Below are 26,939 nucleotides of genomic sequence, written 5' to 3'. Positions count from 1 at the left end.
GCTTCAGGAACCTGTGCTTCGTGCATCTTGTTATCAGTTTTCCTCTGCCCATGCTCATCCAGGGAATCATTGTCTTCCCGGGCATTTTCAATGAATAGGACCGAGACATGCGCACTAATCCGCGGGTTATTCATGGAACTGCTAAAATTGAAGATAGCAGAGCCGAAGGCAGGCAAGGCAGCCGAGCTCGAAGCCCCTGCATCCATGAATTGACTGGAGTGGAGGGGATTAGCTCCAGTGGAGCGTGCAATATTGCAATGGCAGCAATGGACAACATTATCCGCCTCGTGACTGCGAGAGGTTCCCCCTCTGGAAGTGCCTCGACGGCTAAGCAGACGCTGTCGAGGTCTCACCATTCTCACAGGGGGCAAGGGGAGGAAATTCCAACAGACCACGGGGTAATCCAAACACCCAGCTACCGGAACCGACTGTGGAATGAGCCAGACAGACAGAGAGGATATCCCGACGGAGACGGAGAGGCAGGGCAACCGGAGTTGCAGAGACCTGCTTGAAGGAGGAGCCACCAACATTCTCTGATCATACGCTGCAACATCACTTATAACCTCACCTGCTTTGCCTTGGAGCTCACCCGCCATAACTGCAACCTCCGCCTGAGCCGAATTGCCGTGCCGGGCATTAACTATTCTCTGCAGCTTCACCTTATACCAGCTGCGTCCCTTACTTGCGTTTTCAACGTCTGCCACGTGATGGCCAGTGGCCGGCATGTGGCCATCCGTCCACGCCTGTCCCATCTTATCTAGCACCCGCATCCGGGCTGAGCTCTAAAATATTAAGTGTATGGTTGGCTTTTAATATTTTTAATAGTATACGTCCATAACGGAGCTGTTTCCGTTTTTATCAGATTATCAATCAAATCTGGTGCGGGATTCCGTGCAGAGTAACATGAGTGCATAATTAATTTTTTTAAAAGCAAGATTAAATGATTTTAATGGGGCATGATACACCTTGTAAATCAAAATAGTAAATCATCTGTTGATTTTATTTATTTTTAATGTTTAAATAATTAATAGATGTTTTTAGTGTTTTTTTTTTTTAAATAAAATTTTAGGGGATATAGTGATTTTTTTTTTAATGGGTGTATAATACACTTTGTAAATAAAAATATTAAATCATCGGGTGATTTTATTTTTTTAATGTTTAAAAAATTAATAGATGTTTTTAGTGGTTTTTTTTTAAAATAAAATTTTAGGTGATACAATGATTTTTTGCATCGGAGGGGTAATGTATAGGGCCAAAGCCTCCCAATAACAGTGCAACGTATGAATTTGTTAGTGACAATGTCTCAATTTGTTAGTGTTGTCTTTGGAAATTGAATTACAAATTATTTTGAACCTAATTGGATGGTGAAGAGCTGGGCTAGTTTTTATGCATGTCAGGTGGACTGTGTACAAGTAAATTGCAAGGAACGAGTCCTGGGAAGCCTGCAAGCAGGTGGCTCAGCCTGTCGAAACATTTCCACTACCACAGAGTATATTATTAGGGGCGAGTTAAGATGGTCCGGGCAGCGCCAAGCACACGCAGCCCAGCTTCGTGTGGTCGAGGCAAAGGTAGAAAAGCCAGAGGATAATATGAGGAAGGGGAGTTTCGTAATCCGAGAGGAAAGACGAGAGGTTGCAAGCCAACGATGAACATTATCAATGAAGCGACGAAAGCATACCACAAGGGCATTGACGAGGAAATCCGACAACTCATAGAAAAATGGGAGGCCGACCTGAATCGACAGGTAGGCTCCATGGAAATTGAAGCTGAGGATTGGCGGGTCTTAGTACCAGATCCCGGTCACACCTGCGGCAGAATAACACAGTTCAAACACACCCTCTTCCTTTACTGGTCAATGAAAGGAATCCTGGGCAAGGCCCTGGAACAAATTGCCTTGAACATGGTTGTCGCAGGGCATACATTCCTAGACTACAAAAGGGAATTTCAGAAAATCATGTTTCAATTGCAGAAGCAAGATGGTCGCCTCTAGCAGATTGAGAAACATTTGCCTTGCATCTTGCCAGCAGATGAGCTTCCGGGGTCGAATGTCAAAGACCCAACACCAGTGGATTCTACCTCGGCAGAGGATGTGGATCAGTGAACCAAGGTCTCTTGTATTAGTTTTTGATGCGGATAGCATTTACTTTCATTTGTAATTATAGTTATGTTAGTTTGCAATTAAATAGGAAAATAGATATGGACATACAATCTTACATAGCTTGGATAGGAAGGATCAAACTGTTTCGGTTTTGGATGGCATTCCATGTTGTTAGGTGGCCAACAGACTTGGTTTCCCGCAGGGCAAGTTGAGGCCACCTAACAAATCTCTCAGATGGTTGTAACTTGCTGATTAAATTTAATAGAAAAGGAGGACCTACCAAGCTTAACAAAAAAAAAAGTGTATATATGGATTCCATATTTGTCAATTGGGTTTCTTTTGGGTCGTTGGGGGAATAATTGTTATCATCCCTACCTAGGTTTAATTCTTGCAAGTGACATGATGGAATTTGATGTAATGGCTTTGATCCTTGATATAATGGATGAATAGACAGAAATATGTATATTTCTCGTATGGAATATACATATATTTATCCTTTAAAAATATAAGGATTTAACACCCTGGAAACCCTTCGGGGCATTACAGATATTTTCTAATTACATAACTCAAACTTATGATTCCAAAAACCCTTTGCTGTTTTTTGAGCAAAATTGACTAAAAAATGGTGCTTGAGAAAAGGTCAAAACATTTATTAGTTGGATTATGCTCTCATAAATTAGTACTCTATCAATTATTTCTTATAAATTTATTGTTTTTTTGAACCGTATATATATATATATATATATATATATATATATATATATATATATATATATATATATATATATATATATGGGGATGCAACGTTGTATTATGGTCCCTTATTGACTTCAAGTTTTCTTTCTCACTAAGCTAAAATTCAAAACTAAAAGCTATATTCAACACTACAAAAATACAAAGCCTGTATGTATACATTTTCCAGTACAAAACTAGTAATAAGAAAAATCGAACTAGTGTGTAAACATAAACTATTTTGTAGTACCTTTGACTGAAGGGTCCCACGACCAAATTTCATTAGAATTTGCAACATTCATATCTGGAAGCTAATATTTAACTTTATTCACTAAATTGTCCAATTGAGAGGAGCCATGTTGACCTTGAGCTAATTCATGTTGCAATTCTTCCAACTAGCATCTCGCATTACCCATTTTGTCCTCCAACCACTACATCTAGGACCTTTGCTCATTCAGAAGTTTCGGTCAACGTTAAGGTGGAAGCCGCACAAAGAAAATTTTAGGGGCAAATCTTAGCCCATGAGTGAAATTTAAGGGGTTTTATATTTTGGAGGAGCGAATTTTTTATATTACACCCCATTTTTATAGTTTGCCCAAAAATTATTTTAAAAATAAATAATTATATATTTTAACCATGTAAAATAAGCCAAATAAACATTGAAATCCCCGATTCACCTTGTTTATAGGTGGGGTTTGCTTCGAGTAGCCCCTAATTTCCAGGAATGCAGGTGGGGTTTGCTTCTAATCACCCCCAATTTCCAGCAATGGCACTGGTTAGGGGTTAAGGTAAGGTTGAATTTAGGTGATTGCAGTTTGATTCACCTATATAAGAAACAAGTCCATGATCGATTGAGTCTTTATAAGGGGCAGAGTGACGGAGTCGGGTTGAGGCCTCTTGCTCCTGAAATTCTCTTTTTTCCCTATTGCTCAATCTGCCATCGTACTCTTGTATCAGAGAGGGGTTTGATCATGCGCCCATATTCAAATCTATTGTTAATTTCAATGGAGAAGTCTTTGAGAGCCCAAACTAGTGCAGCACATTGAGACAGGCTGAACATGTCGTTGCAGAGGTGGCACTTAATACTCTTTCCCAGAGAGGCCCTTCCTAAGCTCTTGCTGCAAGAATCCTGGTATGACTTTTGTTTTGGTGGTGTTTTGAAACTTATTTTTTGGATGATTCATTGCCTTTGATGGTCATTGCATGTGGTTTAAATAGGATGAGACATGGGTATACCAAAATTTGTTGCAAGAGATAGCTCAGAGCGCAGGAGCAAGATTTCTTGTGTATACTACTGTGCAGTCTGGTCTAAGCCATCTGCCCTATTTTACTTGCATTGTGGAGTTAGCTAGGTTAAGCTATACGAGTGAACGGGCCAAGAACAAAAACAGACCGAGAAGAATTCTGCCATGACTACCTAGTCAAGTTTAAAACAATGTAAGTGCTTCTTAAATTTTTATTGTTTTATATATGGTTTAAGATGTATTTTTGTTATAATAGGTATTATAGTTCCAAGTTTGTGTTTTTATGTGAAATTTTAGAAACATTTTTCTGCCTTTCTACTAAAGAGTTTAGTATGTTTGATTTATATATGTTAATTTTATTGGTTTTTGTAGGATAGTAGTAGCAAACCAACGTGGGATTTTCTCACAAACACCAACAAAGGGAGAATGTAATGATGAGCAGGAGAAAATCACTAGTTCCATAGCATTTTCATAGCATAAGTACAAGGAGATATCATTGGCCCAACCGTTGAAACAACAACACTCAACATCCAAGAGAAAGAGGCTCACCCAGAGAGGGAAACTAGCAGCGATTCTGTCGAATACCAACATTATGAACCCTGGGTTGGAGGAGCATCACAATGGATTTTTTCTGATTTTATTGTAGAAGCCTTGTTCCAGCTTTAGTTCTAGTCACAATCAACATTGTCAGCAACAGTTGCATCGTCCTTCTTTTCCATCGTCTCGGTCTAGGATTTTGCCACTAACTAGGTTTATTTTTTCATAGAGGAATAGAACGGGCTCTCTTTTTGATTCACCTTCATCCTTCTCTCTCTCAAGGGAAGTTATTGCAGCTAATATATCTCTTGTTGGTGACTATGTTGGGAGCCCTTTGCATGAACCATTTCCATTAGCACTGTCTAGGGAAGCTATTGTAGCAAACAAAGTTGGTGCAAATTCTAGACCTATACATAGAAGAGCATCTCAGCAAGTGCCCATCCCATTTGAATAACAAGAGAGAGATGAAGAGGAATGGCTTAAAGGTTATCTCCTATGGGATAACAACATTCTATAGAACAAAGAAAAATGTCACCTATTTCTAGTATTGATGACAATTTCAATATATATTATTGAAATTGTCACCTATTTCTAGTAGGATATCATCTGCTTCTGTTAAAGATTGGAGACATCCTATGCAACCTCTAGCTTCTCCTTCTTCCCTGTTACAGGAATGGCAGATCTGCGTTCTTCTCTGAATGAAATCTTTGGTAGGTTTGGTTTTTGTATACTTGTTTATTTTTTAAGCTTAGGAAATATTCTGAAATTAACAAGATTGTGACCATAGCCTATGTATATTATGACACTATAGGAAATGTTTTTTGAAAAAAAAAATCAAAATAAAATTTCTCAATGTTCAAAATCTTTGTCAGACACACCATATCCACTGAATGTTCATGTGTGATAGTAACCTTTGAAAGCGATGGAGATTTTCTTTAGAAATAATGGATATTCTCAAGTCATCCACTTTTGAAACTTGAAATTTTGGATGGTGCTAGTATTTCATAGTTAAGATTTTTGTGATATGATTTAGGTGGAGAAATATTTTTCAGATACATCACTTCACATATTTGTTGTCAATATTTGGTGTTAATATTATAAAAAAAAAAATTGTTGATGAATAATTTTCACATTTATGATTATTCGCACCAAATTTATCAATATGAAAGTTGGTTTTGAGATATAAGTTGTTATGTCCTAGGCTTGATGTGATGGCATCTTCCCTTAAAATACTAACATCCCATGCCTTATGAACTCTGCGTTGTGCTTGTTATCTGATATGCAATTACAAGCTATTGTGAACTCTTTGTTATTGAAATGCATTTTTACTTAATGCGCAACATAGGAAATTAGAATTTAGGCCAAAGATGGCTCCACAAATAATTTGATCCTCACATAAAATCTTCTAACAAAACTTTTTAAGCTTTATTTGCAGAGTTTTTTTCCATCTAGGATAGGTAAATGTATACAAAGGAAACATCCACTTGAACCAGTTTGAAATGGGATGTCAAAGAATAGTCACTCCTTCAAACACTAAATGTCTTGTTATCCAAAGATGGTGAACCCTAAAAATTTGATCCAAGTTGTAGAAGTTTCTTCAAAGAACATAGATCAGATCTCACTAGGGGATTACAATGAAAAATGACAAACAATGTTCAATCGCATCATATTGATGATCATTTATAATGATAGAGAATTAAATAAGTGCACATTTGAAACAGACAAACACTTATCTATTGAAAATGATTTTATTGCCCAAGAACAAGAATGTAGTAGAGAGAAATTATTGCTCAACATGTTTTAATATTATACTATATTACTACAATAACCTTTTGAGCACATGTCGGCAGATTTAGTTTGAGTGTTGCTTCGTGATGTGAGAAGGCTGCAACTAAAGCTTGAAATTATGAGATGAATTAGCAGAAGTACAATCTCGTTAGCTATAAGTATCAACAACTAAAAATACTTCAAATTTTCAATCACATAACTGTAGATATCAACAGTAAAAGTTAAAACTGTGGTAGCATGATAGAGAAATAGAAAACATAATATTTATTTTAACTACGATACCCATGAAGCAAATGAACTTGGTGACAAAATTCTGACTGTACTGATTCCTTAGTTGACTAAAAGAGATTTGAATCAAATCAAATTATTGTAATATGAAATTTAAACTAAAGAGTAGGAAATACTTTTACACACAGGAAAAAAAACAATTCTTAAATTATTTGAGAATATTAACACCAAATATTGGTTGAAATGTCAATTATTTAAGACTTGGCATATTCTTAGTTATACACTTGTAAGCATTATTTCCTATCTCTTAGTTAAGATTCCATTGAGTAAAACTATGATAATGCTTTATCTTGAAGATTCAATGTAAATGAAGTTCTTATCAATGCTTTATATTGTCTTGCAAAATTGAGCATTGGAAGTCAGCCTATCATATTTCATTTATGATTCCTTTAGTTGCCTTTTTTACTCTCCTATTTCAAATTATATCCATCAAACATTGACCATACTGGGTTTGATTGGAGGCATTTCTTATGGTCCAAGGAGAAAATCACTATTTCCATAGCATTTGCACAACATAGGTCCAAGGAGATAACATTGGCCCAACAGTTGAAACAACAACACTCAGAATCCAAGAGAAAGATGCTCACCCAGAGAGAGAGAGTAGCATCCAGTCTGTTGAATACCAACATTATGAAAGTTGGTTTGGAGGAGTATCACAATGGGTTTCTTCTGATTTGCCCACATAAGGTTGTTCCAGCTTCATTTCTAATCATAATCATCATTGTCAGAAGCAGTTGCATCGTCCTTCTTTTCCATCATCTGGGTCTAGGATTTTGCCCCTAATTAGGTCTATTTTTTTGCAGAGGAATATACCGGGCTCTCTTCATGATTCACCTTCATCCTCCTCTCTCTCAAGGGAAGCTATTGAAGCTAATATATCTCTTGTTGGTGACTATGTTGGGATCTCTCTGCATGAGCCATTGCTATTACCACTGTCTAGGGAAGCTATTGTAGCAAAAAAAGTTGGTGCAAGATCTAGAAATGTACATAGAAGAGCATCTCAATAAGTGCCCGCCCCATTTGAAGAACATGAGAGAGATGGAGAGGAATGGCTTAAAGGATATCTCCCAAGGGATAACAACATTCTATGAAACAAAGAAAATTGTCACATATTTCTAGTATTGATGACAATTTCAATATAGATTATTGAAATTGTCACCTATTTCTAATAGGACGTCATCTGTTTCTGTTAAAGATTGGATACATCCTCTGCAACCTCTAGCTTTTCCTTCTTCCCTGTTACAGGAATGGTGGATCCGCGTTCTTCTCTGAATGAAATCTTTGGCAGTTTTGGTTTTTGTTTACTTGTTTATTTTTTAAGCTTAAGAAATATTCTGAAATTGACTAGATTGTGACCATAGCCTATGTATATTATGACACTATAGGAAATGTTTTCTGAAAAATATCACAGAAAAAAAACTACTTTTATCAATGTCCAAAATCTTTGTTAGACACACCATATCCACTGAATGTTCATGTGTGACAATAACTTTTGAAAGCGATGGGGATTTTCTTTAGAAATAATGGATATTCTCAAGCCATCCATTGTTGAAACTTGAAATTTTGGATGGTGCTAGTATTTCAAATTTAAGGTTTCTATGATATGATTTAGGTGGAGAATTTTTTTTAGATACATCACTTCACAGATTTGTTGTCAATATTTGGTGTTAATATTCTCAGAACATTTTGTTGATGAATAATTTTCACATTCACAGTTACTTGCACCAACTTTATCAATATGAAATTTGTTTTTGAGATGCAAGTTTCTATGTCCTAGGCTTGACATGATGGAATCTTCCCTTGGCATACTAACATCCCATGCCTTATGAACTCTATGTGTGGTTGTTATCTGATATGCAGTTACAAGCTATTGTGAACTTTTTGTTATTGTTAGGTCCCTATAATACTAGTGATTACCCCATTATTATTATAGGTGTATCCCTTATTAATATTGTTGTTCCCATATTGTCCCCATATTGTTATTACTATGCCCCATAGAATCCCTCTATTGTTATTTTTGTGCCTTTATATTATTATTGTTAGGTCGGCTGGGTTATATTGTGAATCCTTAGACTCCTATATATAGAAAGGAGGTTTTGTCATTTGAATGATAAAAGAATCATTCATTTGTGTAATGTAAAGGAGGTTTCCCCCTTGAAGAGGCTGAATTCTAAGGCATTGATCTATCTTTTCTATCTTTTTGTGAGCTGGTTTCATAACATTTGGTATTAGAGCTTTGGATTCTAGGGTTTCGCTGCTCCAAATAGGTCATCGTGGAATTTTCGCTATAACTTTTTTTCTGTGACGTTTCAGAAGTGAAAACAAAAACCCATTTTAGACGAAATTGCACTGAACCTCGGGTCTAAATTTCAGAGATTTTCGTGATATATTTGCGGAGATATGATCTGAGGAAGTTGGTCTTTTTGCAGACTCCTGAATTACATTCCAAACAGGTGACCTGGGGAAAATCGTCATAAATTTCTCTCTGAGCATCGGATTGAAATTTCGTAAGAAGGTGTAGAAAAAGGACGGACTGTAGTTTCTTGATATATTTTTCAGAGACAAAGGTCGAAACAAGGACACGTGGCACATCATACAAGTTCGATCTACTGAACTAGTCTATAATCAGGTCACTGTGGGAGATTTGGCATAACTCTTCCTTGGAGAATCCAATTTGGATCAGATTGGTGGAATTGGAAAGAGACACAGAGGGCTACTGCAGATTACAATTTCAGAACTGGATGATTCAAAATTACAGAGATACATCAGAGGCAATATCGAGCTCCTACAAAGTGAAAAAAAAGGTGTGTAGATTTTTTTAAATTTTTGCTTAAGCTTGGTTTGAAAAATTATTTTGAAGGAATTAAAAGGGCATAGTAGAGCATTATTATCAGTAACTGATGCCCCGAGGAAAGAAAATGCAAACACCTAGTAAGCAACCTGAAAGCTCTAGCATGACTCATGAAGAAGAGGAAGAAATGCTACATGATATATCAAAATTACAAGACCAAGTACAACAAATGTCACTCTCATAAAAGCTAATAGAAGCTAAGATAAATGGCATGGAATCTAAGATAAAGGGTGTGGAAGTTAAGATGAATGGCTTGGAAGCTAAGATGGATGATTTGAAGATAGATTTGAAGACAGACATGGCAGATTTGAAGACAGATTTGAGAAATTTTCTACAAGAAATACTTACTAATGGTGAAAGGGTAGTAAAGGAAACTCATGATGCGAACAAAAGAAATGTTAATCATGATTTCATAGACTCTAATGTTGGATCAAAGACCCACTATATTCCAAAAATCTATATGAGGAAGTTTGATGGCAAGGATCCGGCAACATGGATATTACAGATGGAGCAATTTTTCGATCTCAATAATGTGCAAAACACACAAAAGGTACGTATTGCAACTTTATATTTGGAACCAAATCAGTTTGTATGGTATCAATGGCTTTGCTCTCGTAAAAAAATTATCACTTGGGCAATTTTTACGGAAGAATTGACAGCACATTATGAGGATACAAAAAGCAACACTTTTTTTAGCCAATTGATAAGTCTCAAACAAAAGGGTTCAATAATGGAGCACATTGAGGAGTTCCAAAAATTGAACATAAGGGAAAAAATATTCCAGAGGAGCATAGGATTGATGTGTTCATAGGGACTTTAAAGGATAATATCCAACATGATGTTCGCCTTTGGGAACCTGATTCATTAGAGAAGGCATTCAGGTTAGCAAGAAAAATGGAAAGCAAAATTATGGCAACCAGGAAGCATACCACTCACAACTATAAAGATGGAAGTGTTGTTGCCCCTAGTCTTCCACAACTTATAAGGTTGACACCACAATAATTGGAAGAAAAAAGAGCAAAAGGGCTTTGTTACAGTTGTGATAGCAAATACACTAAAGGTCATAAGTGTGCTGAGAAGAAATTATTCTACATAGATTGTGAAGAGGAAGAAGGAAAGGAGGAAGAAAGGTCAAAAGAAGAGGATATACTCCAGGAACAAAGCCTAGATAAAGAATAAATGAATCCGACCATATCTTGTAATGCATTGGATGGAATTACCACTCCTCAAACCATCAAGATAGAAGGACAAATCAAGAAGAAAAAGGTAATAGTGTAGATTGATTCAGGAAGTATCCACAATTTTATTCATTGTAAGGTAGCAAAAGAATTGAATTGCTTCCTATATCCAGCACCAGAGTGTCAAGTGATGATTGCAAATGGAGGAATTATAAATTACTCTGGAAAGTGCCATAATATCAAGTTATCCATGGGAGAATATGTACTGACTAGCCCAATGCTTTCCATTCCAATGGGAGGTGCTGATGTTGTACTAGGAATCCAATGGCTACAATCCTTGGGTACAATAGCTTTTAATTTTCAAGAAATTTTCATGAAATTTTTTGCCGAAGGAAAGGAAGTTGAATTAAGGGGTATTGCAGGGAAACCGGAAAGATAATCAGCTCTAATGGTATGACAAAGCTTCTAAAAAAGGAACAAAGAGGTGTAATTGCACAATTATGTTCGCTAGATGTTTCCACATCGAAATCATCTATTTCTCCAGATCTCCAAAAAGTCTTGGACAATCATTCCAAGGTATTTGAGACTCCCAAAGGTCTCCCACCTATTCTTGATCATGATCATGCTATTCATCTGATTCCAGGAAGTGTTCCTCCAAACATCAGGCTGTACAGATATCCCTATTCCCAAAAGAGTGAAATTGAACGTATGGTTGCAGAAATGCTAGAGGCTGGTATAATTCAACCTAGTCAAAGTTCTTTCTTTGCTCCAGTAGTATTGGTGCACAAGAAGGATGGATCATGGCGCATGTGTCTGGATTATAGGGAGCTCAACAAGCTCACTATTAAAGAATAAGTTTCCCATTCCTGTCATTGATGAATTACTGGATGAATTGCATGGATCAATTTACTTCACCAAGTTGGATCTTCGTTCAAGATATCATCAAATTAGAATGAAGACTGAAGACATTTCAAAAACAAAATTTAGAACTCATGAGGGTCATTATGAATTTTTGGTCATGCCTTTTGGCCTTACCAATGCACCTTCTACATTTCAAGGTTTGATGAATTCCATTTTCAAACCCTTAGAAAATTTGTGTTAGTATTTTTTGATGATATACTAATCTACAACGAGTCTTGGAAGGATCATGTTGAACATGTTGACAGGGTGCTACAACTATTGGAGGAGAAACAATTATATGCAAAAAGATCCAAATGTTTCTTTGGAGTACAAGAGGTGGAATATCTCGGTCATATTGTATCTCATGAAGGAGTTAAGGTAGACCCTAGCAAAATTAAAGCCATTAAGGAATGGAAAATCCCCACATCCATAAAGCATCTGCGAGGATTTCTCAGGTTGACAGGGTATTATCGCAAGTTTGTTAAGAATTATGGGAGAATAGCAGCACCTCTAACAACATTATTAAGAAAGATGCATTTTCATGGACTCCAGAAGCAACAAATTCCTTTGAACATCTTAAAGAGGCAATGTGCGAAGCACCGGTCTTAGCTACACTGGACTTCACAAAAACCTTTATTGTGGAATGTGATGCTTAAGGAAATGCAATTGGTGTTGTTTTAATGCAAGATGAAATACCCATTGCTTTTGAAAGTCGTCCAATCAAGGGAAAGTTTTTACACAAAGCTATTTATGAGAAGGAAATGTTGGCAATACTACATGCACTTAGGAAATGGAAACCCTACCTAATGGGAAGACACTTCAAGGTAAAAACGGATCATGATAGCCTTAAATAATTTTTATAACAAAGATTATCCTCTAAAGAGCAACAAAAATGGGTTACAAAGATGTTGGGTTATGACTTTGAAATCATCTTCAAAAAAGGGAAGAAAAATGTGGTGGCAGATGCACTCTTAAGAAAGGATGAGGATGTGGAAGCATTGTTGTGCGCCATTTCTATTATCCAACCAGATTGGATAAACGAAGCAAGGGAGGAATGGAAGAATGATGAAGAAGTGTGGGCACTTATTCGAAAGTTACAACAAGATTCCAGTACATCTGATACATTTAGCTAGAAAAATGATTCGTTATGGTACAAAGATCGCTTATACCTCTGTAAGAATTCCCAACTCGAACAAAAGATTCTTATGGAATTGCACACTTCTCCCTTAGGAGGGCACTCAAGATTTTTAAAAACTTACCACAGGGTTAAGAAGGAATTTTTTTGGGATGGCCTTAAATCGGATATTCAAAAGTTTGTGGCGGAATGTTTGGTTTTGCCAACAAAATAAAGTTGAAACAATTAAGACCCCGAGTCTATTACAACCTTTATCCATTCCAAGCCAACATTGGGAGGAGGTTTCAATGGATTTTATCACAGGTTTACCCAAGTCTGAGGGAAAGAGTGTCATAATGGTGGTAGTTGACAGACTTACCAAGTATGCACACTTTTGTGCATTATCACATCCATTTAAAGCCAGTACAGTTTCTACTACATTTATGGAAACATTTCAAAAGCTACATGGAAACCCAAAGATTATTGTAAGTGACAGAGATCCCATTTTCACTGGAAATTTTTAGACAGAATTATTTTCTTGTCTCGGTACTCAGTTAGCTCATAGATCATCTTATCATCCTCAATCTGATGGGAAAACTGAGATAGTAAACAAATGTTTGGAAGGATATCTTCGTTGCTTTGTATCTGATAAATAGACACAATGGGTCAAATGGTTGCCTCTGGCTGAATGGTGGTATAAAACTTCCTTCCATACAGCAACAAAAATGACCCAATTTATGGCACTTTATGGATATCAACCACCATCCATCACATTATATTTAAGAGAAAAATCTAAGGTTCAAACAGTGGAACATCACATCGAGCATCAACAACAAGTCCTCCAACTCTTAAAGGATAACCTCATGTTGGCGCAGAATAGAATGAAATAACAAGCAGATCAACATCGCAGCGAAAGAAGTTTTGATGTAGGTGATTGGGTATTCCTACGGCTACAACCATATAAACAAATGTCCCTCAAGCAAGCTAAGAAGGATAATAAATTATCACCAAAGTATTATGGTTCGTACAAGGTGTTGCAAAAGATTGGTACTATGGCATACAAATTGGAGCTTCCTGTAGCTTCTCGAGTGCACCCAGTTTTCCATGTTTCATGTTTAAAGAAGGTTATAGGCGACAATCTCCTAGTTCAAACAATATTGCCAGAACTTGATGAGGAAGGAAAAATTATATTGGAACCGGAAGCAATCACAGAAACAAGAACTCGACAGCTACGAAATTGATCAATTTCGGAGTATCTCATCAAGTGGAAGAACTTATCCGCTGAAGATTCCACATGGGAGGATGAGAATTTTATACAGAAGCATCCAGAACTACTCAAGCATTGAGGACAACAATTTTTTAAAGGAGAGGGGCATGTTAGGTCCCTATAATACTAGTGATTACCTCATTACTATTGTAGGTGTATCCCTTATTAATATTGTTGTGCCCCTATTGTCCTCATATTGTTATTATTGTGCCCCATAGAATCCCTCTATTGTTATTTTTGTGCCTTTATATTATTATTGTTAGGTCAGATGGGTTATATTGTGAATCCTTAGACTCCTATATATAGAAAGGAGGTTTTGTCATTTGAATGATAAAAGAATAATTCATTTGTGTAATGTAAAGGAGGTTGCCCCCTCGAAGAGGCTGAATTCTAAGGCGTTGATCTATCTTTTCTATATTTTTGTGAGCTAGTTTCATAACAATTATGGTTGTTATTTGTGATGCAATTGCAAGCTATAACTATAGTGGTAAATCATTTTGGTGGTTTATGCATCCTAAATGTCATATTTTATAGTCATCGTGAATCAATAGAGTGTTGAATGCCCCACTTGTATGTCAACTAAGCTTCAAAGAGAGGAGGCTACATGTAAGTCCTAAATAATTTGTCATATCAAACGCCCAAATCTGTTGTTTCCAATGTAGTCCTTCTAAGCACGTTCTTTGAAATGATTCCCAAAAAAATAAGTTACTGGGAAACAAATGGAGTTGTGATTATTGATACAACATTTTAAAATTCTGTTTTGAGAAACACAACACTCAAACTTCTTGTCAGTTAATGACGTTGCAACATGCTCTTTAAGAAAGGGAAGATCATTAAACCATTCTTAATCATCCTTAAAAAAATCACTAATATCTGTCAGATTAGGAATTTTTTTCATATAAAAATGTTATTTAATACCATCTTTCAATGAAATTTTATACACAAATATATCATGTCTTGTACATTATTTTGTGTAAATGGTTCTTATTTGAAATATTTTTGTTCAATGCAACACAATCAGTTTGATTTCTGATACTATGTAGGTGTTGGTTTTGTTTTGAATTTAGAGTGTTAAGATTGTTGTTACCATTGGAATAAAACCTTATATGACATGAAAATAATTTCTATATAGATAATAGGATGTAACCTTGAAGCGTCTTGCCCCTGTATGCACTCAATGCAGTGGAAATTAATGTGATAGATGAAGAAAGCTTTATAATGACATCTACTGAAATGTAAATTATTTGAGACTTGGCATATTCTTAATTATACACTTGTAAGAATGATTTTTTCTCTCTTAGTTAATATTCCATTGAGGAAAATTATGATAATTCTTTATCTTGAAGATTACATTTAAATGAAATTCTTATCAATGCTTTATATTGTCTTGCAAATTTGAACATTGGAAGTCAACCTATCCTATTTCATTTATGATTTCTTTTGTTGCATTTTTGACTCTCCTATCAGTGCTTCAAATTGTATCCATCAAACAGTGAGCATATTGGGTATGCTTGGAGGCATTTCTTAAGGTCCAAGGAGAAAATCACTATTTCCAGAGCATTTTCACAACATAGGTCCAAGGAGGTAGCATTGGCCCAATAGTTGAAACAACAACACTCAGCATCTAGGAGAAAGATGCTCACGCAAAGAGAGAGAGTAGCATCCATTCTGTTGAATACCAACATTATGAACCCTGGGTTAGAGGAGCATCACAATGTGTTTCTTCTAATTTACCCACATAAGGCTATTCCAGCTTCAGTTCTAGTCACAATCATCATTGTCAGCAACAGTTGCACCGTCTTTCTTTGCCATCATCCGGGTCTAGGATTTTACCCCTAATAAGGTCTATTTTTTCATAGAGGAATAAATCGGGCTCTCTTCATGATTCACCTTCATCCTCCTCTCTCTCAAGGGAAGCTATTGTAGCTAATATATCTCCTATTGGTGACTATATTAGAAGCTCTCTGCATGATCCATTTCCATTAGCACTATCTAGAGAAGCTATTGTAGCAAACAGAGCTGGTGCAAATGCTAGAATTGTACATAGAAGAGAATCTCAACAAGTTCCCACCCATTTGAAGAACATGAGAGAGATGATGAGGAATGGCTTAAACGATATCTCCCAAGGGATAACAACATTCTATAAAACAAAGAAAATTGTCACATAATTCTAGTATTGATGACAATTTTAATACAAATTATTGAAATTGTCACCTTTTTCTAGTAGGATGTCATCTACTTTTTTTAAAGATTGGAGACATCCTCTGCAACCTCTAGCTTCTCCTTTTTCCCCGTTATAGGAATGGCCGATTTGCGTTCTTCTCTGAATGAAATCTTTGGCAGGTTTAGTTTTTTTATACTTGTTTATTTTTTAAGCTTAGGAAATATTTTGAAATTGAGCAGATTGTGACCATAGCCTATGTATATTATGACACTATAGGATTTTTTTTCTAAAAAATATCATAGAAAAACTACTTTTGTCAATGTCTAAAATATTTTTCAAACACACCATATCCACTGAATGTTCATGTGTGACAGTAGCTTCTAAAAGCGATGGGGATTTGCTTTAGAAATGATGGATATTCTCAAGTCATCCATTGTTGAAACTTGAAATTCTGGATGGTGCTAGTATTTCAGAGTTAAGGTTTCTATGCTATGATTTAGGTGGAGAAATATTTTTTAGATACATCACTTCAAAAATTTGTTATCAATGCTTGGTGTTAATATTCTCAAAATTTTATGTTGATGAATAATTTTCACATTCACAATTACACCCACCGGCTTTATCAATATGAAAGCTGGTTTTAAGATGCAAGTTGCTATGTCCTAGGCTTGATGTGATGTCATATTCCCTTAGCATAATAACATCCCATTCCTTGTGAACTCTATGTTGTGGTTATCTGATATGCAATTACAAACTATTGTGAACTCTTTGTTATGGTTGTTATTTGTGATACAATTGCAAGCTATAACTATAGTGGAAAATCCTTATGGTGGTTTATACAACCTAAATGTCAAATTTTCTAGTTATCGTGAGCCAACAAAGTGTTGAATTCCCCACTTGTATGTCAACTGAGCTTAAAAGATAAGGCTTTGGGACAAGTAAAAAGGTTTCATAGCTCTCTTAAAATACCATAGGTTGAAGAATGATTTGTATAGGTAACAATTGAGAATAAATCATACGCTTCTATGAATTGAATATAAATGAATGTCATCTAATAAGATCGATAGAAGGAAGTAAATTAGTGCTAAGCATTGGATTCCTAGATAAACTATCTATGAACTGTTGCTCCATTGCAAAGGCTTTCGATTTTTCCACATGGATTGAGAAATAAAAAGACAGGGAAGAAGAGTTTTCAAAGTTATCCATGGTTTCTCCTCTGAAGTCCTACGATTGGATTCCTAGCTCCATTGTTGCTCCATTATAAACATTTTAGACTTTTCCACATGGAGTGAAAAATAAAAATAACAGGGAAGAGGAGCTTTCAAAATTATCCATCGTTTCTCATCTGAATTCCTAACTTTCACTCTTTTGGTTACCCTACAACTCAAATGATAATGAATTCTTCTTCAAAAATATCTCTCTATATGAGGCTAAAGTTATGGCTTCTTTTTGTCTTTACAAATAAATAATTGGCAGAGGACTAAAGCCCACTTTTGCTTTTAAGTCATTAATACTATCAATGTCCCCTCTTTTTGATAAATAGAACCAAAAATGTTGTAAACTTACCATGGAATGATGAAAAAGTTATCTAGACTCTAGAATACAAGTGCCTACAACATTGTGAAAGTCGATGCTATAGTTCAAGATATCAACATGGTGAATCCAAATCTTTCTTTGTGGTCTATTTTTCCCTAAAATATTTCCAGGGGTTATATGTAGACTTCATTTTTAAATTTACATCTGGTTCAGAAGTACAGAGCTTAGCATTCAAAAAAATAATCAAGACATCCACCATGCATTGTAGAAGCGATCACCCTTTTTTTCAAGAATTTGAATCTTGGATCTAATTCTATGTATCATTTATGTTGTAAATTGTTTATGAAAAGGTGGAAAATCCCTTCAAATAATCACCTGGACAATGCAGCCCTATGCTCCCCTCTCTTGTATTTAAACACCCAAGGAAATCCTCTCTCTTGAATCAAGCCCTAATAACTGTAATTAAAAGATGGAAATTAAAACAGTTTAGAGTCTACCCCTATGTCAAGAATGATTCTCCACAACCACATTCACCTTTGGAATTTGGATTGATAAAAATAAAATCCGAATTCAATCTATTTCTGCAAACAAGTTCCCATGATACATCAAGTTGAGAAGCAATCTATGGAAAGTTGGTATAGGTAACAATTACTTCAGGCCAAGAAGCAATCGAAAAGGTATGTTAATTTGTGAAGAGACGCTTCTATGATATTTTAACAGTTGTGAAGTAACATGTAGATTAGGATTCTATTCTCAATTGGTAGCAATATGGTAACAATTATGATATTGTTCAGAGCCTTATTTTATACATGGGCACTATTTCGGTACTTATATTTAGATTCACTCTAAATTTGCATGTTTCATTTGTGGTTATCCCAATTGCTGGGAGAGACTTAGAGAGAAACCTTTTTTGTACATTGAGTACTATCATATGTGCAATAAAATAATAGACTCAGATCCTTTAGTTTCTTGAAAACTAGTACAAGAGGAGCTCATGTAATAACTTTTCCGACCTTTTGTAGCTTTTATGTATGGAGAAAACATCTTTGTCACTTATAGCATGTCTATTAGCATCTCATGTCTATTATCATCTCAGAGGCTCATGTGGTATTTAAAAGTTATATACTTGATCTAAGCCACTTCACACATTCAAACAGGCCTATTATCAAGGATTAGAGATGTTGGCATTTTTGAGATTCTCCAAGTAGAAATCAAGTGCTCGTATGAGTCTATCCTGGATTGTCTCCATGTAGCACACCAAGTTTATCAAGAGCACTAGTAGCTTCAAGAAAGGTTGTCCACTATCTCCCACATTGATTGGGATTTACATCAATGAGTTGGGGTTTTTCCTTAATGGGCATACATATAACAACAATGGGTGCAAGTTTTCATTCCTATTCTTCTTTTCATTGATGATGCGATAATTTTTGCTCCTTTCCTCAAGGGTGTGCAAAGACAGACAACTACATTAGCCCTTTTTCTATGACCTTCATAGTTGAGGGTCAACTTGGGTAAAACTGAGAGGCTACAATATTCAACAAGTAGGAAGGGTCTTCTTGGATTATCATTTCTTTCTTAGATGCTCACATAAACAAGTTTGAAATCCTTGCGTGCTGGCCTCTCTTCTTGGCTCCTAAACTCATGCGCATAGGGCTTCCTATTTTGTAGCACAAATCCCTTAATCTATGCACACTTGGTACTTAATAATATTCCGACCACAAACAAGAAGCTCACACAATTATTGTGCACTTTCTCACAAACATGTGAGCTATTGTATTTTCTCACAACCTTGTGCAGAAAACAATTGTTGAATTTTATGCCTTCATCCTCCTTTTATGCTATTCGATCTTGCTATAACTGGAAAGTTTATTTTTAGAACTCAGTCTTGTGATTGATTTGTTAACTGAGTCAAACACCCTTGCCAGAATTAGACATTGAGTCTCTCTCTCGTTTTTTTCCAAATATAAACTCACACTTGGAGAGCCACATAATTGAGCTTCCAACTATTACATGAACAAACTAACTCATCCTTTTCCATGAAATCGTAATTGACAAAAGAAGAACACGTTGAAGTCTTTCTTGACTAAGACACAAGTTTTTTTTTTTCTCAGTAAAACTAGCTAATCTATTATATTATATACAGGTTAACATTACATGCAAAAAGACAGGCCGTCCAGGGCCAACTATGGCACCTTGGATAGCATTGCTTGACACAGAATTCGCCCTCGCAGGGGCAGCACCTCCAGGATATACCAAAACATAAGACACAGTGTTGAGCTCAGACAGTAATGAAACGGCCCGCGCAGGGGCTTTCAACAAAAAACTCATAGTAAACCTTGCCACGACGCATGACAGACAGACCCATAAAATGAAAAAGAACTGAAAGTATACAAACATAGAAATGTAGCATAGACCAGATACCAGCCAAGACCTCCAACTTATACCAGACCCGAGAGAGAGAAAAGTAAGCCGGAGAGTGTCTCTGGGGATTAATCTTCAGGCTCTTCCTCAATGATGTAGCTCCAGCCTTGGCCTTCAGGAATGCCTGCCCACATTGCCGTAGGATCCTTCGCAGTGGCCGGCGGTTCCTGCTCTGGAGGTTGGGGAGGGGCTTGCTGAGGCTCCTTCCCAGAATTGCCCTGTTCAATTGGTGGCTGCAGCACTGGACTTTCCTCACGATTGCCTTCTGGAGGTATCTCAGCCGAACCCGGTTGTTGTCTAGCTTCATTCTCCTCAGGAGCCTTCATAAAGAGAACTGAGATATGTGCATTAATACCTGCATTTTCCTGCGAGCTGCCCAAGGTGAAGACGACTGAGCCGAATGCTGGAAGCACGGGCTCTCCTCTACTGGAGCTGCCGACCTCCAAGAACTAACTAGCTGGAGTTGGTATGACTCCCACCCTCCTGTAGCAGTAGCAGCAGCAGCAGTGATGGTGTACATCCGCTGCAGGGGGGCGTGAAGGTGCGCCACGCCCAGGTCCTCTCCTACTCGGCTGTCTTTCACGTAGTCGCGCCATATGTTCCGCGTCTCCTTCAACTTGTTCCAGGACCTAGCTTGTGAGCTTGAAGTCACGGCTGTCACTGCCAATTGATTGCAGTCCCCGAATGTATTCAAGGCAGAGCTCAACTGCCCATGGACCGCGCCCAGGATTAGCCAGCATGAAGCGAACTTTGCCCAAGTGAGTGCCTTCACTCTCCGCCTCAATTGCTCTCCATTTGCCCTCAGAATTCTGTTCCCACCTGAGGCATTCTTCAGAGTCGAAATGGCAATTTGCAACAGCAGTGGCTGCGTTTTGAAGGAGAAGAGCGCCCACCGGCCGAAATTCCTCCAGGGCCTGCGCCACACAGACCTTACCACGCAAATGAACCTGCAATGAACCGTCATCCTTAAAAAATCTTGCAACATTCCCTCGATAAGAGCTCTCCATAACTGCTCCCTGCAACAACATCGCTTCACCCTTCGTAACATTGAATGCCAAGAGCTCGGGCTGCTGAGCTTCATACCTCGGCGGCAGTGAGCAATAACTATGCTGCATTAACACGGGGCGGCACATGCTGGGCATGTGGCTCGTCCCTGGCTGACGTACTAACACCCGCATCCGGGGATTCAGCATCTCTTTGGATGAGACTTTCACAGTCCTGAGCCTGTTGATTGCTTGGGATGATATCCAAATTACCTGATAGAAGGGTTTGGTTATTTTCTACCCCAATATTGGCTAGGAGATCAGCAATCTTGTTGCCTTCTCTTTTTGTGTGATGAAAGGAGAGGGCTCTGTGATTGCGCAGCTCATGAGCAATGTTATTTAGCCTTGCTTCTAGTCTCCAGCTATCAGCAACTTTCCTGGTTTGAGAGCCATTCTGAATGCGCGTGGCCATGTTGATGAGGATCTGGGAATCGCCTTCCACTATCAAGGGTTGAAGATTGAGTCTCCTGGCTAGCAAGAGCCCTTGCCAGAGTCCCTCCAGCTCTGCGGAGTTATTGGTGTCCCACCCTATATTACCGAAGTAGATCTGCAGGGGGGTGCCTTCATGGTCTCGAAGAATACCTCCAAATCCTGCTGGTCCAGGATTGCCTTTGGAGGCCCCATCAAAGTTGAGTTTGTATGAGTTGGTAGGAGGGGCGGTCCAGCATCTGTTATCCTTGAAGTTGCAATTCGCTGGCTGATGCATGGCAAACTCTTGTGGCAGCTGCAGTTGCCAATTGTCGAGAATGTTTTTCTCATTGTCTGTGGTAGGGAGATCCTCTTTTGTCCATGGTCGTAGCAGCATTGTTTCTCTGAGATTTCCATGCAGTCTGCTCCAGATTTCTTCAATGGGAGAGCTCTGGTTTTTAAATATGCGCCTATTTCTTTCCTTCCAAATGTTCCATAAGACTGTGCCCGGGATGATGTTCCATAGGTGATTGAGGATCGCACAGTCATAGGGGCTTTTCGGCCATTGTCGGATGGAATCAATGATGTCGCTATCTCCTTTGCACCTTTTTTGGCATCTAAAACTAACCTTTTCCCATAGCTGGTTGGCTAGTGAGCAGGTGTCCAGAAGGTGTTGCAAGGTTTCCTCGTTCTGAAAGCAATTGTGACATATCGAAGGGCCTTGAAAGTTGTGTCTCCTTAGTTTGTCCCAGGTGAGAATCTTTTTGTGACCTACCATCCAGAGGAAGTGGGAGATTTTGGGCCATGCTTTGAAGCCCCAAATTTTCCTCCATAGAGGATCCGGCATATTGGGAAAGTTGCCGATGAGATTGTAGGCCTCGGAGGTGGAGTAGGATCCTTTAGGTTGATAGCCCCATCTGAGTATATCATCGCTGTCCTCGTGCCGAATGCTTCTTTTCCTTAACTCTTTCTCAAGATCTGCTACTTCCTGAGTATTTGTATTGCTGATTATTTGATTGCTCTGTCGCCATTTTCTGAATCCATGCTCCGTCTCCTGCATCCAAAATTGATGGACTGTTGCCTGCTGCTTCTCCTGCCTGTTCAGAACCAGCAATGGAGGAAGCACACTCGAGAGTTTGGGCAATTGGTTCCAGGCGTCAGTCCAGAATCTAGCAATGTGACCATTCCTAATTTCCCAAAAGCTGTGCTGTTGAATGAGCTGGTGATGCTGTTTGGCTGCGTTCCAGATTAGCGACCCTTTGTCGGTGGGAGTAAATCTGATGAGCTTGTCTTGGGGCCTGTTGTTGGCATATTTGGCGGTCCATATTTTTGCCCATAGCTTATCTAGATTAGTCATCCATTGCCACCAGATCTTGGCGTTCATGATGGTGTTGCTGTACTCAGGATCTCTGAGTCCAATTCCTCCTTTGTCTTTGGGCATGCAGACAGTGGCCCATTTCACTAGTGCCCACTTGCGATTAGTGGCTGAGCTGCCCCACAGAAAGTCACGCTGCAAGTTCCTCAACCTTTTTAATACCCACTTTGGTGCAGCTAGGATAGAAAAAAGGTAGAGAGGCATGGCTTGGAGGATAGACTTGATGAGCACCACCCGACTAGCTAGATTGAGAGAACGGTGAGTCCATAGATTGAGCTTTGAATCGAGTTTCTCTAGAAGATTACGCCAAGCGGGCTGCTTTATGGCTGAGGCAGTGAGGGGAGCTCCTAGGTATTTGGAGGGGAGGGAGGCTGAGGGGAAGCCTAAAATGCGGGAAACAGCAGATTTAACCGAAGGAGGGGTGTGGAAGAAGAAAATTTGTGACTTGGAGCAGTTGACATGGGTGCCAGAGGCTTCAGAGAAATCGTTGAGCAGGGTTTTTAAACAAGAGGCTTCCTGAACCGAGGGGTAGCCATAGAGCATGGTGTCATCAACAAATTGCTGATGAGAGGAGGCAGGGGAGTTGTGGACAGAGATGCCTTTTAGCTGCCGAGAATGGAGGGCATGCTTGATGTGTCTACCAAGACCTTCAGCCATAAGAACGAAGAGGAAAGGGGAAAGGGGGTCCCCTTGTCTTATGCCTCGAGAGGGCTTGAAAGGGCGGGAGGGTATACCATTGACAAGGATGGAAAAGTGAGTGGAGGTGATAAGGCTCATGATCCAGCGAACCCACATGGAGCAAAAACCAAATGCTTTCAACATGTGTTGTATATAAGACCAGCTAAGCTTATCGAAAGCTTTAGAGAGATCCAATTTGAGTAACATACCTGCTTGCTTGGATTGTTTGAGCGAGTGAATGATTTCGTGCGTGAGGAGAATGCCATCCATTATCTGTCTGCCTTCTACATATCCCGACTGCTCCGGAGAGATGAGCATGGGTAATAGAGGTTTTAACCTATTAGCAATGACTTTGGATATGACTTTATAGATGACATTACAGAGAGCTATAGGCCTGAATTTGTCAGGTGTAATGGAGTTCTCCTCTTTAGGGATGAGAGTAATGAAGGTGGAGTTGAGGGAGGGGAGAAGCCAGCGCAGAGCCCTGGATTCCTCTACAATCTGCCAAACCTCCAGCTTAATCATATCCCAAAAAGCATGAAAAAACGTGGTTGTGAAACCATCTGGGCCAGGGGCCTTACCTTCTTTGAGCTGCGCCATTGCCTCATCTACTTCCTGAAGAAGAATAGGGCGCATGAGTAGCCCATTGTGTTCCTTTGTGACAAGTTTAGGTATATTGCTGGTTATCTTTCCAATCGCCTGTTGCCGATCCACTGCTTGTTCTTGGTGTACTTGCTGGAAATGATTGAGGAGTATCTCTTTGATTTCCTCATGCTTCTCGACTTTTGCCCCCTCTTGGTTCTGAATGAATGGAATATTATTATGCATCCTTCTCTGCACCGTAGTTCTGTGGAAGAACTTAGTGTTGCGCTCCCCTTCCTTTAGCCACCTGACCCTTGATTTTTGCCTCCAATAAATTTCCTCCTGCTTTCTCCTTTCTTCAAGCTGATTGTGAATGTGTCGTTCCTGATCCAGGGTTGCCTCCATGTGTCCTTCATTAATTATTTTCTGTTGGAGATCCCCCAATTCCTGACTTAGCTCCTGTTGCGCCTTAAATATATTTCCAAAGGTCTCCCTATTCCATCTTTTTAGGTGACTTTTAAGAAATCGAAACTTCTGTTGAAGCTGATACATTTTTGATCCCTCTGGGGGAATGAAAGAGGTCCAGATGGTTCTGACGAAGTCCTTGAATGCGGGGTGTGTAAGCCAAAACCCCTCAAAACGGAAGGGTCTTTTGGTCCGATCCCCTGGTCTCTGCCATTGCAGAGCGATCGGCCAGTGATCCGAACCAGTATGAGCCAGTATTGCCGCTGTCAGATCGCCTCCAAGATGCACCGCATTATCCGAGATCAGAAAGCGATCCAGTTTAGAGGCAATCTGATACTTGCCAGTTCTGCGATTACTCCAGGTGAAGGTGCCATTACAGAACAGCATATCTATGAGAGAGGCATTTTGGATGAAGTCCTTGAAGCGATCAACTTTTGGTTCCAATCTGGTTCTCCCTCCTATCTTATCCTCTATTTTGGTTATCATGTTGAAGTCCCCTGCCACGATCCAGAGTGGATGTCGCCTATTTATGCTCAGCGCTTCTATGGTGTCAAGGAGCGCGATTTTACTTCCTGTATCTTGCGGAAAATAGACGTTGGATAGGTTACCATGAACGTTGGTACCCAGAATATGAAAGGCCGCCTGTATGAGGTGGTGGGATGCGTGAAAATCTGTGAGAATTATAGCTTGGGTGTTCCATTCTATAGCCAGCCCCCCCAAGGCTCCCGAGGCATCTACAGCAACAGATCGGCACCCTAGCCAAGCTTTTGAGAGTATGCGACCCAGCGTAGCACTATTGCATTTAGTTTCCTGGAGGAAACACATCTGCGGTTTCTCCATCTTGATCATGTTTTTTAACATCCTGAGTTTTCCAGGGCTATTGAGCCCTCTTAAGTTCCAGGATACAAGCTTCATGGTTCAACTAGTTTGGGAGGGACTGTATTACTTCGTCAACTTCGCATATCTGCCTGAGTCCACCAGGATTTTCCCAATCTCTATTGTTCTCTGGAGATCTATTTTCCTCCCTCTTTTTTTGGTATCCTTTGGACGCAGGCTGCCGTCCCAAGTACTTCCTGGTTGTATACCTAGTTGGTGTTGGTGGTAGGCTCTGGAGATGACTACTCCCAACTTTTCTAGTTCGGTCTCAGAGATTGATTCATATGCTTTTTTTTTGCACGCTAGTTCTAGTTCTATAATGTCCACACCGTGGAGATCTATGCTTTCTGGCTCTTCCTCCATTTTCTGTACTTGACTGCTTTCCTCGTGATTAGTCTCTGAGTCCCGTGGGAGGTTTGCCTTACCATCCACCTCCATTTCCTTTGGATTCTCCGCAGTGTCTTTCGGAATCCTGCTAAGGATGGTCGGGATGATGATGGGAGGCTGAGATTTGGGTGGGGGGTCAGATGGAGGGGGATGGGTGGAGGAGGAAGGGCGTGCATGGATATTCTCAGAGTCTAGGGGCTGGTCATCTGAGTAGTCGCCTAGAATGTCGAAGCTGTTTTTAGAAGTAGGGTTTTTGGGTTTGTTGGGCTGGGGTTTGGACCCATTCTGAGGCTTTTTATGCGTGTGCTTCCGACTTGGGACTTTGGTGAAACCATCTTGAGATGGGGATTCAGAAGGATCAGAGGAGTTGGCTTTGGCATTAAGAGGGCAATCCCTGAAGAGATGCCCCAGCGCATGGCACCTTCTGCACCTAAAGGGCACATGCTCATAATCGAGAGGCTGGATCCATTCCTCATCTCGGTGGGCAAGTGTTACTGACTCTGGTAAAGCTTCATTTAGACGAATAAAGACACATATTCTAGCATAGGAGATATACTTACGGGATTTGGTTTCTTCTGCCGCTCTGATGTATTCTCCCACTCCGTTTCCTATGCCCTTTAGATAGTCCTCTTCCCAGTATTCATCGGGCAGTGAGTACAGTCTGATCCACACTGGTGCCCAAGTGAGATCTTCCTTGTCAGGGTTGAATCTTGGCATCCAATCCCTCAGATATAGACCTGCCGAGTTGAAGTAATAAGGCCCGCCTCCTAGGATCCTGTACTTGTCCTCTAGGTAGAAAAAGATGGTGGTGAAGAAGCCCTTTGGCCCAAGCTAGAGAGTGACATCTCCCTTGGGTTTCCATTTTGCCGCGATCCAACCGTTTAATGCTCTTTCATTTGGCCAAAACCCTATGAATTTTCCAATGATAGCATGATCTTTCATATACTCTATTCTTCAATCGATCTTGTCTCCTGGCAGTTCTATTCGTGGCCTTTCTTTTGCTACAG

At 39.1% G+C, this 26,939-nt stretch overlaps 1 protein-coding gene across 1 annotated transcript; it reads right to left on the bottom strand.

Annotated features, from left to right (window-relative positions):
• Nucleotides 1-21,222: 21,222 nt before the first annotated feature.
• Nucleotides 21,223-25,509, bottom strand: LOC149167289 (uncharacterized). The gene is made up of 3 exons (XM_089430438.1): nt 24,604-25,509; nt 23,832-24,423; nt 21,223-23,327 (listed from the first exon to the last, which is right to left on the bottom strand). The coding sequence occupies exons 1-3, from the start codon at nt 25,507-25,509 to the stop codon at nt 21,223-21,225; spliced, it is 3,603 nt and encodes a 1,200-aa protein (XP_089286564.1).
• Between the last annotated feature and the right edge of the window lie 1,430 nt (nt 25,510-26,939).

This window comes from Pinus tabuliformis, chromosome 5_1 (genome assembly GCF_031772625.1).
Source record: "Pinus tabuliformis cultivar Carrire ecotype Pingquan chromosome 5_1, CPIR1, whole genome shotgun sequence".
In the NCBI taxonomy this organism is placed as follows: Eukaryota; Viridiplantae; Streptophyta; class Pinopsida; order Pinales; family Pinaceae; genus Pinus; species Pinus tabuliformis.
The sequence above is the reverse complement of the archived record's forward strand: the minus strand, read 5'-3'. Positions and strand labels throughout refer to the sequence as shown.